Below are 12,634 nucleotides of genomic sequence, written 5' to 3' on the forward strand. Positions count from 1 at the left end.
GCGAGAACAAAACTCAAGTGAGGGCAGTGGGGGGCAGAGCCGGGGGTGGGGAGGGCACCGGTTCTGGGTGGGAGAATCTAGACCTGAAGCTAGCTAGGGTGGGTGTGGACAAGGGTCTGGCCTTCAGCCAGGGGTGGAGGGGGCTCGGAGCGTGAGGAATGGTGTGGCCCCAGCAGAGGAGCTGTTGGGGTGCATTTGGGGGCTCCATGACGCTCTGTAGTCCCCTTGCCAGTCCTCACCCAGGCATTTAAAGCCTTCACGGTGGCACCCTCAGGCTCTAGGGTGTCTGAGTCTCTCATGGCCAAGTTTACCTGGGCTCGGACAACCATTCTGCTGGCCCATACTGGACACAAGGTGACTCTGATGTGGCTTAGAAGTGGACCCTGTCCTCAAGGAGTCCCTTGGGGAGCTGTGGGCAGAAATGCCCCCAACAGATAGAAAAAGTATGGGGGTGGGCAGGAAGGCTGGGCATGCTTATGAAGAAAGACCACAGGAGGGGCAGCTGGGCCTGGCTCTCTGGAATCTGTCCTATCTTCTAGACCTGTCAGTCTCTACTGAGGTCCCTACAGGGCACCTCAGGCACTTCCTGCTCCTGGCCCGTTGGGGCGGGACTGGCAAAACCTGGTGGGCTCCAGGAGGGAGGCCAAGCTCGTGGGCAGGCCTTAGGAGGCCTTCCCCACCAGGGGGATGCCAGGGCCTCTGACGACAGTGCCCCAGAAGCTGGGTCAGCCACACACACCAGGGAGCTCTATACTCCCCACATCCTGAGACTTCCAGTCAGGATAATACAAAATCTCTTTATTGTTTATTTTCTATAAAAAGTAGTGCCTCTTAGTGGGCCACAGGGATAGGAGGTGCAAAACGCAAGACAAGCTCCACCCAGGCCTGTAGCAGAGAGCTGGGGTAGGACAGGGGAAGGGGTGCGGCAGGAGGACCCTGTCCCTGCTCTGGGGCTGGGGCACTTGCTGGGGGACAGGGGGCCTGGGGAGTGGGTCTTGGAGAGCGGACCCCTCCGGGGGTGGGTTTGGCTGTGCTCTCGCAAACCCTAGGCCTGGCCAAGGGGTCTGGAAGTCCCACCCCACCTAGGAGGCGGCTGGGGAGTGGAGCCCAAGCTCCAGGAGGTCCCAGGTTCTGGAAGGGGGTATTCCCAAAGGGGGGGGGGCAAAAGGTCCTTCCTGAAGATGGCACAGGAATCACAGGACCCCCCCCGCGCCCCGAAACGCGGTAAACTGAGGCAGGCGAGGAGGCCAGGCCCCTCACTGCTCCTCTGGCCCGTCGCCTTCCTGCGCCTGTTCGTAGGGGCAGGGCCGGCGGCAGAAGGCGGCTGGCTCGGGGCCGGGCCGGGGCCCGGCGGGCAGCGGCTCCTCCTCCGCGCAGTCCCCCCGGCCTCCGCCGGGCTCGCCCTCGGCGTCGCTCTCGTCGGAATTGTCTTCCTCCAGGTAGCGGTAGCCACGCACCTTGTGCTGGGGCCGGGGGATGCGGGGCTGGCGCGGGGCCACTCCCCGCCGCAGCTTCTGCTCCATCGACAGGTACGAGAGTGTGGCCACCACCAGCGTCACCAGCAGCACGCCCAGCTTGGCCTGGGCACACAGGGAGGGGTGCTGAGGACCACGGGCCGTCGCCCCCAGCCTCCCCTGCCTGGTCCCTAGCCCGGATAGGCCTGCTCCCCCTGGTTTCCTGGGACCCTCCTGCCAGCAAGACTCTGCCCTTTATAGGCAGACGTGATGACAAATGTGGGACACGGGTCTGCCCACCTTTACCAGGGCTTAGATTACTCTGTCCCTTACCACCGGGACCATACGCCATGCTTCTGAGCGGTTTTCTACTGTAACCCACAGTCGGAAAGGATTCTTCCATCACACCTCAGTCCCTACACACCCACATTCGCACACCTGCTCTCTGCTACTTTCTACTTCATGTTTAAAATACTGGTCAGGAATGACCTGCTCAACTGACCCATCAGCTGAGTGGGAGCAGAGCACGGGGACCCCTGCTCCTCGATGGCCACGAAGAGAGACCCCCAACATCCCTCTCAGAGCCCGACAACGGGTGAACAGGTTACCCCGCTGCACACAAGGCGCTGGGATGCACCCGCAGGCAAAGAGCAAACTGGGAACCCCTTTTCAGTGGGTCTCGGTTTACCGGTGTCTGCTGATCAACTCAGGCCCTCAGGAGCAGAGGCACCAAGCGAAGGCTGGGTTTGGGGGCCACCCAGTGGGTTTGGCTCAGGGCCCAAGCCTTGGTGAGTGGTGCCCTTCAGGGGCTGCGAGGCCAGGGTGGGCACTCAGGAGGGATCTGCTGTCTGAGTTGGGGGACGCATGGGGTGCCTAATGCCCCAGAGGCTCTCTCCCGCCCCACTCAGCCTCACCTTCATGGGCAGGCTGAAGCCCAGGTACACAATGAAGATGGCCACCGCCTGCCACCAGTGGTAGATGGTGAAGATGAAGTCTTGCCTCTCTTTGTCTTCGTACAGGATGCCCAGGAGTGCTGCGGGAGGGCAGGGCAGGGAGGGGAGAAGTGTCGCCCAGGCTGATCTCCCTCTAGTGACCCTCCTAGGCGGTGGGGTCCCAGGGCTGCCCCCCCCAGAAAGCTGTGGTAGACAGGTCCTGGCCTGCCCCCTTGTGGAGACCCTGGTTATCACGCTGCCCGGGAGCTGAGCAGGGTAAGGGTGAAATGGGATGCAGGTGGACCTCCCTCCTGGCCAGGGGTGGCCTGAAAAGTGGAAAGCTTTGTGTGCAATCACATCCTAGTCCCCTCTCAGACCCCAGCTGTTCAGCGCCAGGTCCGCAAGGACAGTTTCTTCCCCCCCCCCCCCCCCCCCCCCCCCCCCCCGGCTCAGGGAACGCAACCTGCTTGTAGGAACAAGCTTTCTACAAATCAAATCTGAAGTTGGGGGATTTGAACATATTTCCCAAAGAATCTTCCCTGGGGTGAACAAGAGAACTGGACAGGGAGTCAGGGGACTCAGACTCTGCTCTCAGGCTGGTAAAGTGGAGAGAGTGGGTACAGAGATGTGGATTCAAATGTTGGCTTTGTGGGTGACTTGGAGAAGTTAACTCACCAGGGCCACCTTTCCCATCTAAACGGGATCAGGCATATATGTTACACTGTGAGGTTTTATGTGAGAAACCCACACAGTACCTGGCAAATCGCACCCTCGCCTGCTACTTGGACATGAATACCCCCATCCTAAGGCCCTGCAGTGTGACTGCACCTCATGGGGCTGCTATGAAGGGACATGGAGGCCTGGGGTCTGCAAAAAGGGGACAGGAAGCAGGGCTGGGCAGAAGGGGCTGCTGGGACCAGGCCCAAGTCCAGACATATAGGTCCAAGGTACCCAGGCTGGCTGCTGCCCAGGGCTGGCTGCCCCTGAGCAAAACAGCCAAGAGAGTATGGTCCACAGAGTGGGGCTCCGTCCCCTGACATACAGATGCCCACCTCTCTCTCTGATGGTAAGTGCCAGGGTGCCCTGAGCCAGCCCCTGCCCTGCCTGCAGCAAGCTTGACCTCCACCATGCCACACGCCCAGGGGCGACGTTCTAGACTGTTAACAGCTCGGGTCCATCAGATCAGGAGGGCCCAACGGCTGAGCTGTGGGTACCCACTGCGTGTCACTGGGATGTGCCCACCTGAGGGCAGAGAACGTCTCAGAGCTGCACTCTGACCTACTGCTTCCTTTCTGCAAACAGGGCTGTGCTCCCTGGTGCCCTGACCTCAGCAGCCCAGACTTGGGGCCTGGACTCTGCTGCTCTGTAGATTGGTGTTGGGCTTCATGCCTGCTCCCAGCTCCCCTCTATAAAAGCCAAACCTGCACCTACACCTGGGGTGTGGACAGGGCCACCTCTGCTTCCCGTGCTCCCTAGGGCACAGACCTGGAATCTGTTCCCAGTGTCACAGAAACTATGTCAAATGGGCCCTGTCCCCTGGTGTGAAAGCAGTGTCTGCAATGTGTTTTTCACACTATCCATCACCTATCCCTCACCTACCCCATGCAGCCTTAAGACCTCACACTGACGCCTCAGTGTCCACAGGGCCCCATGCCTACCCTGGCTGTCCACAGGGTGTCCATGGCCTAGGACTCCCACACCTGCCCCCAGGGTGTCCACAGTCCTCCCCATCTGTCCCTACAGTGTCCACGGAACTTCCTTCCACCCCTGTAGTGTCCACAGGGATCCTCTCCTACCTCTATCATGTCTACAGAACCCCACGACAGACCTCCTGTGTGTCCATGGGACCCATGTCTGTCCCTGGGATGTCTGTACTGCCCCCAGTGGCCCCGAGGTAGCCACAGAGTTACCCAGCCATCCCAGTGCCCATGGCTATACTCACTGGTGAGCCCGGTCTTATTGAGGGCACTGCCCACACCCCAGAGGATGACTGCTGCATACAGGATCCAGGTGTGTTGCAGGACGCGAGGTTTGGGGGCCCAGAAAAAGAGGCTGAGAGTGAGCAGCATGTGCAGTCCGGCCCCGGACACCAGGGTCACCTGGCGCGGCAGCCACAGCCCCAGCAGGCCCAGGACTGAGGAGGCTGAGGCGCCCAGGCCGTAAGCCACGAGGAGGTAGGCCAGGCGTTCCAGCCCCACGGAGCACACGCCATAGCCCTGGGAGAGGGAGGGGGGCAAGGGTGAGCGTGTGAGGTCAGCTGGCCCAGGCTCTGGCTCTGCCCGCGTGAGGTCTCACTTAGGCTACACCCTGCCCTCTCCAGGCCACCTTGGGGCTAACTCCCTCGAGGCTCTTGGGAAGGTTCCGGGAGGGTGGCAGCAGGGAAAATGCTGGGACATTGTCCCCAGGCACCAAGGCTGCACCCCACACGGAACCAAATGCTTTATGGGTGTTATCCTATCTCAGCCAACTAACACCTCGGGGAGCGAGCCACATCCCTGGACACTTCACAGGGGAGGAAACTGAGGCCCAGAGGTTAGAATAATTTATCCAAGGTGGAGGGGGAAGGAAGGGAGAAGAGGGAGGGGAATATTTGGGACACACTTGTGCATTCTTACACCCACGTTCCAAACCTAGGCGCTGCTTAAGCAGCTCGGGCTGAACCACACCCCCTGTACGTCACCCGGCACCGCACGCAGGCCGCAGGCCGCACCTACCAGGGTGAGACCCGTGCACGCGAAGAGCACCTCGAAGCCGCTGTAGACGAAGAAGGGCACGAGGTGGCGCAGGCGGAAGTCGCGCACGTGCTTGAAGGGCAGCTGGAAGATGTTGCCCCAGCCCACACTGCGCAGGTCGATCTCCTCCGTGGGCCGGTACGCGGCTCCGCACAGGCCCAGCACCTGCGGGCGCGCGCGGTGAGGGCGGCGGCCGGCCCCGCCCCCAGGCCGAGGGCCCGCCCCCTAGACACGCCCCCAGACACAGGCCGGGCCCCTAGACACGCCCCCAGACACAGGCCCCGCCCCTAGACACGCCCCAGGCCGAGAGCCCGCCCCCTAGACACGCCCCAGGCACAGGCCGGGCCCCTAGACACGCCCCAGGCCGAGGGCCCGCCCCCTAGGCACGCCCCAGGCACAGGCCCCGCCCCTAGACACGCCCCATATCGAGGTTCCGCCCCTAGACACGCCCCAGACCTGGCTCCGCCCCCGGCCACGCCTCGCTCTGCAGCGTTGGAGCCACACCTTGCGACCCTCGGCCCTGGGTCCCGCCCCAGCCCGGTCTCCGCCGGTCCCCTCGGACCCAGCCTGCAGCTCCGCCCCAGCCCAGGCCGGGCTCCCCTCCGGCCCCTCGCAGTCCACGGGCATCTTCCTGCCCTGTGGCTCCGCGGCTCAGGCGGGGGCCCCCCCACGACTCAGCCCTGGCTCCCGACTCGGACCACAACCCTGCCCAGGCCGCCAGCCACCGGCCAGCCTGCACCCCTGTCCGCCCGCCTCGGCCCCCAGACTTCACTGGCTCGCCGCGTGCCCAGCCCCACCCCATGCCCGCCCGGGCCGCACCAGCAGCATGGCCAGGAAGGCCACCGCCATGAGCGCGCTCTCCACCACGATGAGGTTTCGGCTCCGCGGCAGCGTCCGGAGAACCGTCTTGTTGAAGCCGATGAGGATGCCCTGGCTGTTCGTGCCTGAGAGGGGGCGGCGGGAGTGTCGTGAGGCAGGGAGCAGGGCAAACTCTCAACTCAGTCACAAAGAAATGCACCAAGGTGGTGGGAGGGGAGGGCTAGCGGGGCGGGTAAGGGCGGTGCATGCGAAGGCAGGGTTCCTGGGGAGCAGTTTGGAGGGGAGGGCCGCCAGGGCTGACAGTACTTCAAGGAAAGGAACACCCTCCCCCAAGGCTGAGGGGATGGGGAGTGGGGGCGTCAGTCCATCTCCCACCTCCATACATTCACCCTGCACTGACTGAGCCCTGAGGATATGACTTGGCCCCAAGAGAGATCCTACAGGCGGCTTCATCCCAGGTGGCACCTACTCCAGGCAGCCTTCCCTTTGCTGGGTCAGATTAACTACATACTCCAACATGGCTCTGTGCCTCGCCCACCAGAGCCGCACGACACTGGACTCACACCTCTGAACCCTGTGAGAGAGCATCCTCTCTGCCCTTGAGTGCCCAGTGTCTGCAGGATAACTCAATGGGGGACGTGAGCAGGACTTGGGGACCCCACCCCCATGAGGACTAACCGCAGCTATGCACGTTGCACAGTGTGTGGTTCAGGTCATACAGGTAGTGGTTCAGGAAGTAGATCATGGGCAGCTGGGCGCAGGCGAAGCTCAGCTGTAGGTAGGAAAACAGCTTGGGTCAGGCTTGGGGCATGCAACCAGGCAGAGGCACAGGCACGATCTGGGAGGGGTCTGGGCACAGCCTTGGGGGACAAGGGCCTTCCACCTCTCGGGCAGCCTGCTGGTAGGGGGAGATAGCCCAATGGCGGAGGACTTCCCCCTGGTCAGCACTGTGGACAGCAAAGGAATGATGTCTCAGTCACTTGGGGTAAGCAAGCAGGGGTTGGCCCAAGAAAGAGCAGTGGGAATAGAAGGCTGAAAGGACTGTGGACTGGGCTCCAATGTGTGGGTTCTCAGGCCAGAAAACCCACACCCAGTGCCCCATATGTGGTACTCACATGGAAGAAGCTATAGAAGATGGCTTGAAAGACCAGGAGATAGGGCGCGTGGGAGCCCCGTGGTGGGCGATGTTGGGGGCCTTGCTCATCCCGCTCCTTGTAGTGGGAGTACTCATAGTACTTCTGGGCCATCCTGGACCACAAAGGAGAAGGCTTTCCCCAGCCCCACCTCTGCCGGACACGTCTGCTTCCCGCACCCAGAGCTACGGGCTGGCCAGTCCTTGCATCTTATGGATGACGGAACTGAGGCCCAGAGGGCAGAAGGGACCAATCCTAGGTCCCTGGTTGAGGTTGGCAATTCAGCAAAGGCTTGGCCAGGTCTCCAGCCTCCCGCCCTGCTGCCCACCAGGCTCACCTGGTTATGTAGTTGCCCATGGAGGCCCAAAGAGGCACGATGGCCATGCCCAGGGCCACGGCTGAGGGCACAAGTGTGTAGTAGCGTTCCCAGTAGTTGGTGGAGACAAAGAGGGCGTAGATGCCCACGCCCAGGAACATCATCCACTTGGTGCCAAAAAACCTGTGGGCAATGGGAGGGATGCTGGTACCACAGGCATTTTGTTTTGCTTTTTAAGTATTTGTGCCATTTTTAAGTATTTGGTTTCCAGGCAGCTCAAAGTACAATGACCCTGGTTACCTCATATGATTACTTTCTCTTCTATTACAGGGCCCTGGTTGTTTCAATATCCTTATTTTTGCCCCATAATAAGTAGATAGGCAGCCCCCTCTGATCTATCTGGGGGAGGGCAGGGCGCACAAAATGCACTGTACATTTTAACAGAGTAAAACAGAAAAAAGTGAAAACACTAGCAATCATTGCTGGTGAGGCTGTGGTGTCAAAAATGACACACTCAGCCAGTGGTCACGCAGATTGGCACAGCCCTGGCAGTTTGGGCAAGGGACAAGTATGGGGTTTGGAGCCACTCTGCCTGGGCTCAAACCTTCAGTCTGCCACATGCTGCCCGTGGGCCTTGGGCAAGCTGTTCCATCTCCTGGTTCCTCCGTGTCTACGCTTAAGAGCACCTACCTCAGACGGTAAGGAATGAGAGATAGTGCCCATGAAAGTGCCCCGCACACAGGAAGTGAGACGAGCAAGCGGCTGGTATTAGTAGTGATGGGTTTCAAGGGCCACACAGCCTTTCATAGGCCTGTGACCTCGTAAGGGCCCTGCTGGCAATTTATCCTGGGAATTTTTTTAATTCTAAGAAGAAAACAGCTACAAAGCACAAAGAGAACATGCAAAACAGGAGAGGGCACCTCAGTGTACAACTCTGAGCCACAGCTGGGTGCCCGCGACTCTGCAGACAACGCTACCATCATGGAGTCATGTCCCCCTTCCCCTCCCAGAAAGCAGGGGGCAGGCCGAGAGGTGCGCAGTGAGAAGAAGGCAGGTAAAAGTGAACACGGCACACACATGCTCTGGTGACAAGGCCGCAGACACCACCCACGCGTGCCGGTGGGACAGCAAAGGCAGCCAGCTTACTAGAGGGCTTGGGAGGGATTTTCTTTTTTCTGTTTTCAATTATGTTCCTAACGCTGTTTGTGCAATTGTGATAATTTTTTTTTTTTTTTTTAAGTTAAGGGAATTGAAACCCATCTAATTTGCCCACTGGTCTCTGGTTCCTGTCTGAGCACAGACCTACCGCCTGGTGGACAGGGGGCCTGGGAGGCTGGACCAGATGCCTTCCGGCTCAGTCTAGGGGCACCCGCCCAGCCACACTCTTTCAGTGCCAAATGTCCCTCAACACCAGCCACAGCTGACTGGGTCAGGGGTGGGTGCCTGGGTCTTGCTGATCAGCTTCTGGCCAGAGATTCTACAGCCCTGACCCCTGACCCCAAAAGGTCACTGTGGCTCCAGGCCACAGAGGAAAGGGCATGGGGACGATGCCACATGGTTCCCAGACAAGCTGAAGGAAGGAGCCTGGGTGAATGTGAAACCATATGGGCCCTGGGCAAAGCTGTTTCCTTCCCCAAGCCGGGGCTTCACCCCTTCCCTCTCACCCCTCCAGATAGGCGAGGTGCCTCCCAACTCCCAAGACCAGCAGGGCAGCCCCTGCACCCCTTCGAGGTGGGGGTGAAAGCCCGGGCCTGCGGGGCAGCAGCAGGCACCTGATGAGCACGGGCGTGTAGAGGAGGGCGGCGATGGGCGTCACGTTGATGCCTATGAGCATCTTGCTGTCGATGTCGGGCAGCCCCATGTTGCCGTATTTCACCTCCCGGTAGGTCTCGTCATAGTGCAGGATCAGCTGCATCTGCAGGAGGCCTGGGGACAGGGAGCGCGTGGAGGGGGCGGCCTGGCTGGGGGACGGGGCACCAAGCAGAGCGAGCAGAGGCTGGAACGCCTGTGCCAAAGGGTCCCCTGTCCAACGCGCATGGGGGTGGGGGGGAGAGCCGGGCTGGGCAAGCGTCCTGCCAGCCTGGGCCCGCCTGCGTCGCTCGGCAGGTCTCTCGGACCCCAGCCCCCTGCCCACGTGTTCGCGGGGCTCCTGCTGGGGCGGGGAGACACGCACGGTCCCACCCCACCCCCACGCGGGGAGCCGGGCAGCTGCAGCTGCGCGGGCAGCGGACTGGGAAGCGAAAGAGGAAGGGAGGCCGACTGGTCCCCAAGGTTTCTGTTCCCCAGGCCGGGCCTGGACGGGGAGGGCGGGGGTGCGGGGCCGAGGGGCCCTCCCGCGGGGTACGCACCCAGGTAGACGCCGTAGGTGAGCGTGCCCCCCGCGCTGGCCGCCAGCACGTTCTTGAGGACGCCCAGGCGCTTGCGGCGGTAGTAGCGGCGCTCCTCCTCCTCCTCGTTGTAGTTGGGGTACGCGCCCACCAGCTCGTCCAGCTGCGGGCGCAGACGCTCACGCCACCGCCCCGCGCCCGCGCCCCGCGCCCCGCCCCCGCGCCCCGCCCCCGTCCCGGACGCCCCGGCCCACCGGCTCCCCGCGCCCCCTCACGCTCCCCCCCCGCTCACCGGGGCCCCGGCCCCGTCGGGAAGCCCGAGTCGGTCCTCATCGCCCTGGGGACCCGCGGCGCCCGCCACCGGGTAGAGCGGCGGCTCGGCCATAGCGCGTCCCGTCCGAGGACTCGCGGAGGCGCCCGAGCGTCCCCGCAGCGCCGCGCGCTTCCTCCAGGCGCCGGGACCCGCCCCGCCCCGCCCCTCGGGCCGCCTGCCAGCTGGGGGCGTGTCTCTGTGTGTGTGTGTGCGCGCGTGCGTGTGTGTGTGTGCGCGTGTGTGCGCGTGTGTGCGTGCGCGTGTGTGTGCGCGTGCGTGCGTGTGTGTGCGCGCGTGCGTGTGTGTGGACCTGGCCCGCCCCGCCCCTCGGGCCGCCTGCCAGCTGGGGGCGTGTCGGGGGGTGTGGGTGGGTGGGTGGAGGGCAGTGTCCATGTGCGGCCAGGACCCAGCCTCAGGAACGTGAGATGCTGGGTCAACTCCCCAGGGCTCGGCCACTTCCTGGCTTTGTGACTTTGGGAATTCATTCGGCTTCTCTGGGCCTCAGTTTCCTCATCCTGGGCACTACTTCCTAGAGCCCTTGCTGGATTCTTGAGTTAATGCAAAGCCTTAGAAAAGTGCTAGGCCCATAATAAGCCCCCTCATTGTTACTACTGTCATCCCCAGCCCCACCTCCAGGCCCCACTCCGTGTGTTTGCAGGTCAGCAAAGAGCCCCCATAGCAGCCCCCAGGGCTCGTACCACAGGACTTGGCAGCCCATGCCACCTCCCACGCTCCCTCCAGCTTCAGTGTTGGCATCTGCAAGTGGAAGCTCTGGCGGGGCCACTCGGAGGCCGAGATTGTGATGGCTGCTGGACTACAGTGGGGTGACCCCATCACCACCCTGCAGGAGGGTTCAGAGCTTCTCCAAGCCACCCCGCTGGGCACTGGGTCCAGGGCTGGGGGGGAGGCCATGAAGTTCCAGCCTTGCTGGAGGGGAGGCTTCCTAGCACTGGCTGTTGCCCTGGTTACAAACGCTTGGGAAGGATTTTAAACTATGCACTTCCCAGGATAGCCTCTTCAACAAGTGGCATTGGAAAAACGGGATAACCATATGCAGACAAATGAAACTGGACTTCTATCTTTCACCACTTACAAAAATCACCTCTTCCCTCTCTGCCCACTTCTCTGCTTGAGGCCACTAAGGAAAGAAGTAATTCAGGAAGTGCATTGGATGGGCAGCCACGTCTCCTGGCTCCTCCAACAGAGAATCCAGGACGAGCAGGGAGGAACAGGTTGGAGAGGGGCCCTCTCACCATGAAACAGGGTTTCCAGGGCGTCCTCCCAGCCGGGTGTCTGGTCTTCTCTGGGCTTTAGTGTGGGGAGCTGCTCACCTCGACTGTTGGCCACACAGCACACCTGCAACACAGGAATAGCAGAAGAGCGCTTCTGTGGACTGAGGACAGGATGGAGGGGGACAGGCTGGCAGGCAGGAGGCAGAGCAGACCTGGCGGGTGGCTCTTGTGGAGGGAGATGGGACAGGTGAGGCTTTTAGATGTCACCACATTGGACAGAGGGCAGGCCCACAAAAGTCCTACAGAGGGCGAGAGGGGAGACGGTGGCCTGGGAAGGGGTCAGGAAGCTCCCAGGTGCTGCCTCTTGAAGCTGCACCGGAGAGCTGACTGCATGGCGGGGTGGGAGCCCGCACTGCTGGCCGAGGCAGGAAGAGAAATTCGCAGGCCCAGTGTGTGCATTTCGAGTTGGCCAGGTGTGTGTCACCCTGAGTGGGTGTCTGTTGTCCAAGGAAGGGTAAAGTTCTCCAGGGTGGACTTATCTGCTCAAAGTGGGGACGGACAAGGCTTGTTGAACTCATTGGTTTTATATCTCCCACCAGAAGGGACCCCCAAGATGAAATCAACCAGAGTGTTTTAAGAAACAGCTAGAAAACAAAGAGAAGGCAGGAGGGAAGGAGGCTGGTCTGCCCCACAGAAGGCCCACCAGTGCCAGTGTGTCCAAATGCCTCCCACACCCTCCCCACCAGCTGATGGGGAGGTGCTTGCCCAGCTGATAGTAGCTACTTCTTATGGGCTGACTTTCCATAGCATTCGTGTTTCTCTCTCCAAGGTCACTGTCCATGCCTGAAAAAGAGATTACAGTGATGGTGCCAGAATTATTTAACTCAAAGTCCTTGTTACACGTGGACTCCTGTGCTCTGTTAGTAATGTTTAGTTTTAAATGCTTTATTAAAATCAATTCGCACACAATCTAAATGTCAAAAAAATCCAGTTTTTTAAAGGGACCGACACAAGGAATACAAGCATGATGTTCCAAGGATCAAGAACTAACTTGTCATTTCGGTCTTCCTAGTGTTCTGTTCAGTGACACCAGGTGAGTTTGAGAGGCAGGTGCTTCCAACCCAAGGCTCTAAAACCTGCTGATGCTCAGAATCTCTGTCCATTAGCAAGAAAAAACATGACCAGAGCAGTCCAGACAAGGCGTTTGAATGGGACTGGCAAACTGCTCCTGAGATAAGAGCTTTCAGTTACCTGAGCAACAGGCTCCCTGACTGGATCAGCCACTGGGAGGCACTGGGAGGCACTGGGAGGCACTGCTGGAAGATGGGGGTGAAGCCACGGGATTTCTTCCTGGAGGCCTGTGGGTGTGGTTTGGC

The 12,634-nt window shown here is 60.9% G+C and overlaps 1 protein-coding gene across 1 annotated transcript; it reads right to left on the minus strand.

Annotated features, from left to right (window-relative positions):
- Positions 1 to 850: 850 nt before the first annotated feature.
- Positions 851 to 10,115, minus strand: UNC93B1 (unc-93B1 regulator of TLR signaling). Its single transcript, XM_087822446.1, has 11 exons — positions 10,006 to 10,115; positions 9,735 to 9,876; positions 9,159 to 9,312; positions 7,408 to 7,569; positions 7,053 to 7,185; positions 6,616 to 6,709; positions 5,938 to 6,062; positions 5,101 to 5,283; positions 4,329 to 4,602; positions 2,369 to 2,487; positions 851 to 1,580 (listed from the first exon to the last, which is right to left on the minus strand). Exons 1-11 carry the CDS (start codon positions 10,096 to 10,098, stop codon positions 1,257 to 1,259), a joined length of 1,803 nt encoding a protein of 600 aa, XP_087678572.1. The 5' UTR covers positions 10,099 to 10,115; the 3' UTR covers positions 851 to 1,256.
- Positions 10,116 to 12,634: the final 2,519 nt, after the last annotated feature.

The sequence above is a fragment of the Miniopterus natalensis genome, chromosome 11 (genome assembly GCF_054644295.1).
Source record: "Miniopterus natalensis isolate mMinNat1 chromosome 11, mMinNat1.hap1, whole genome shotgun sequence".
Lineage (NCBI taxonomy): Eukaryota > Metazoa > Chordata > Mammalia > Chiroptera > Miniopteridae > Miniopterus > Miniopterus natalensis.

Bases quoted from the DNA above. Each gene is read 5' to 3' on its own strand.
- UNC93B1 (XM_087822446.1), bottom strand. From the start codon at position 10,098: ATGGCCGAGCCGCCGCTCTACCCGGTGGCGGGCGCCGCGGGTCCCCAG. The intron at 9,877-10,005 runs GTGAGCGGGGGG...CTGCGCCCGCAG, and splicing joins CCGACGGGGCCGGGGCCCCG to CTGGACGAGCTGGTGGGCGC. The intron at 5,284-5,937 runs GTGCGGCCCGGG...GCGCGCCCGCAG, and splicing joins CCTTCCTGGCCATGCTGCTG to GTGCTGGGCCTGTGCGGAGC.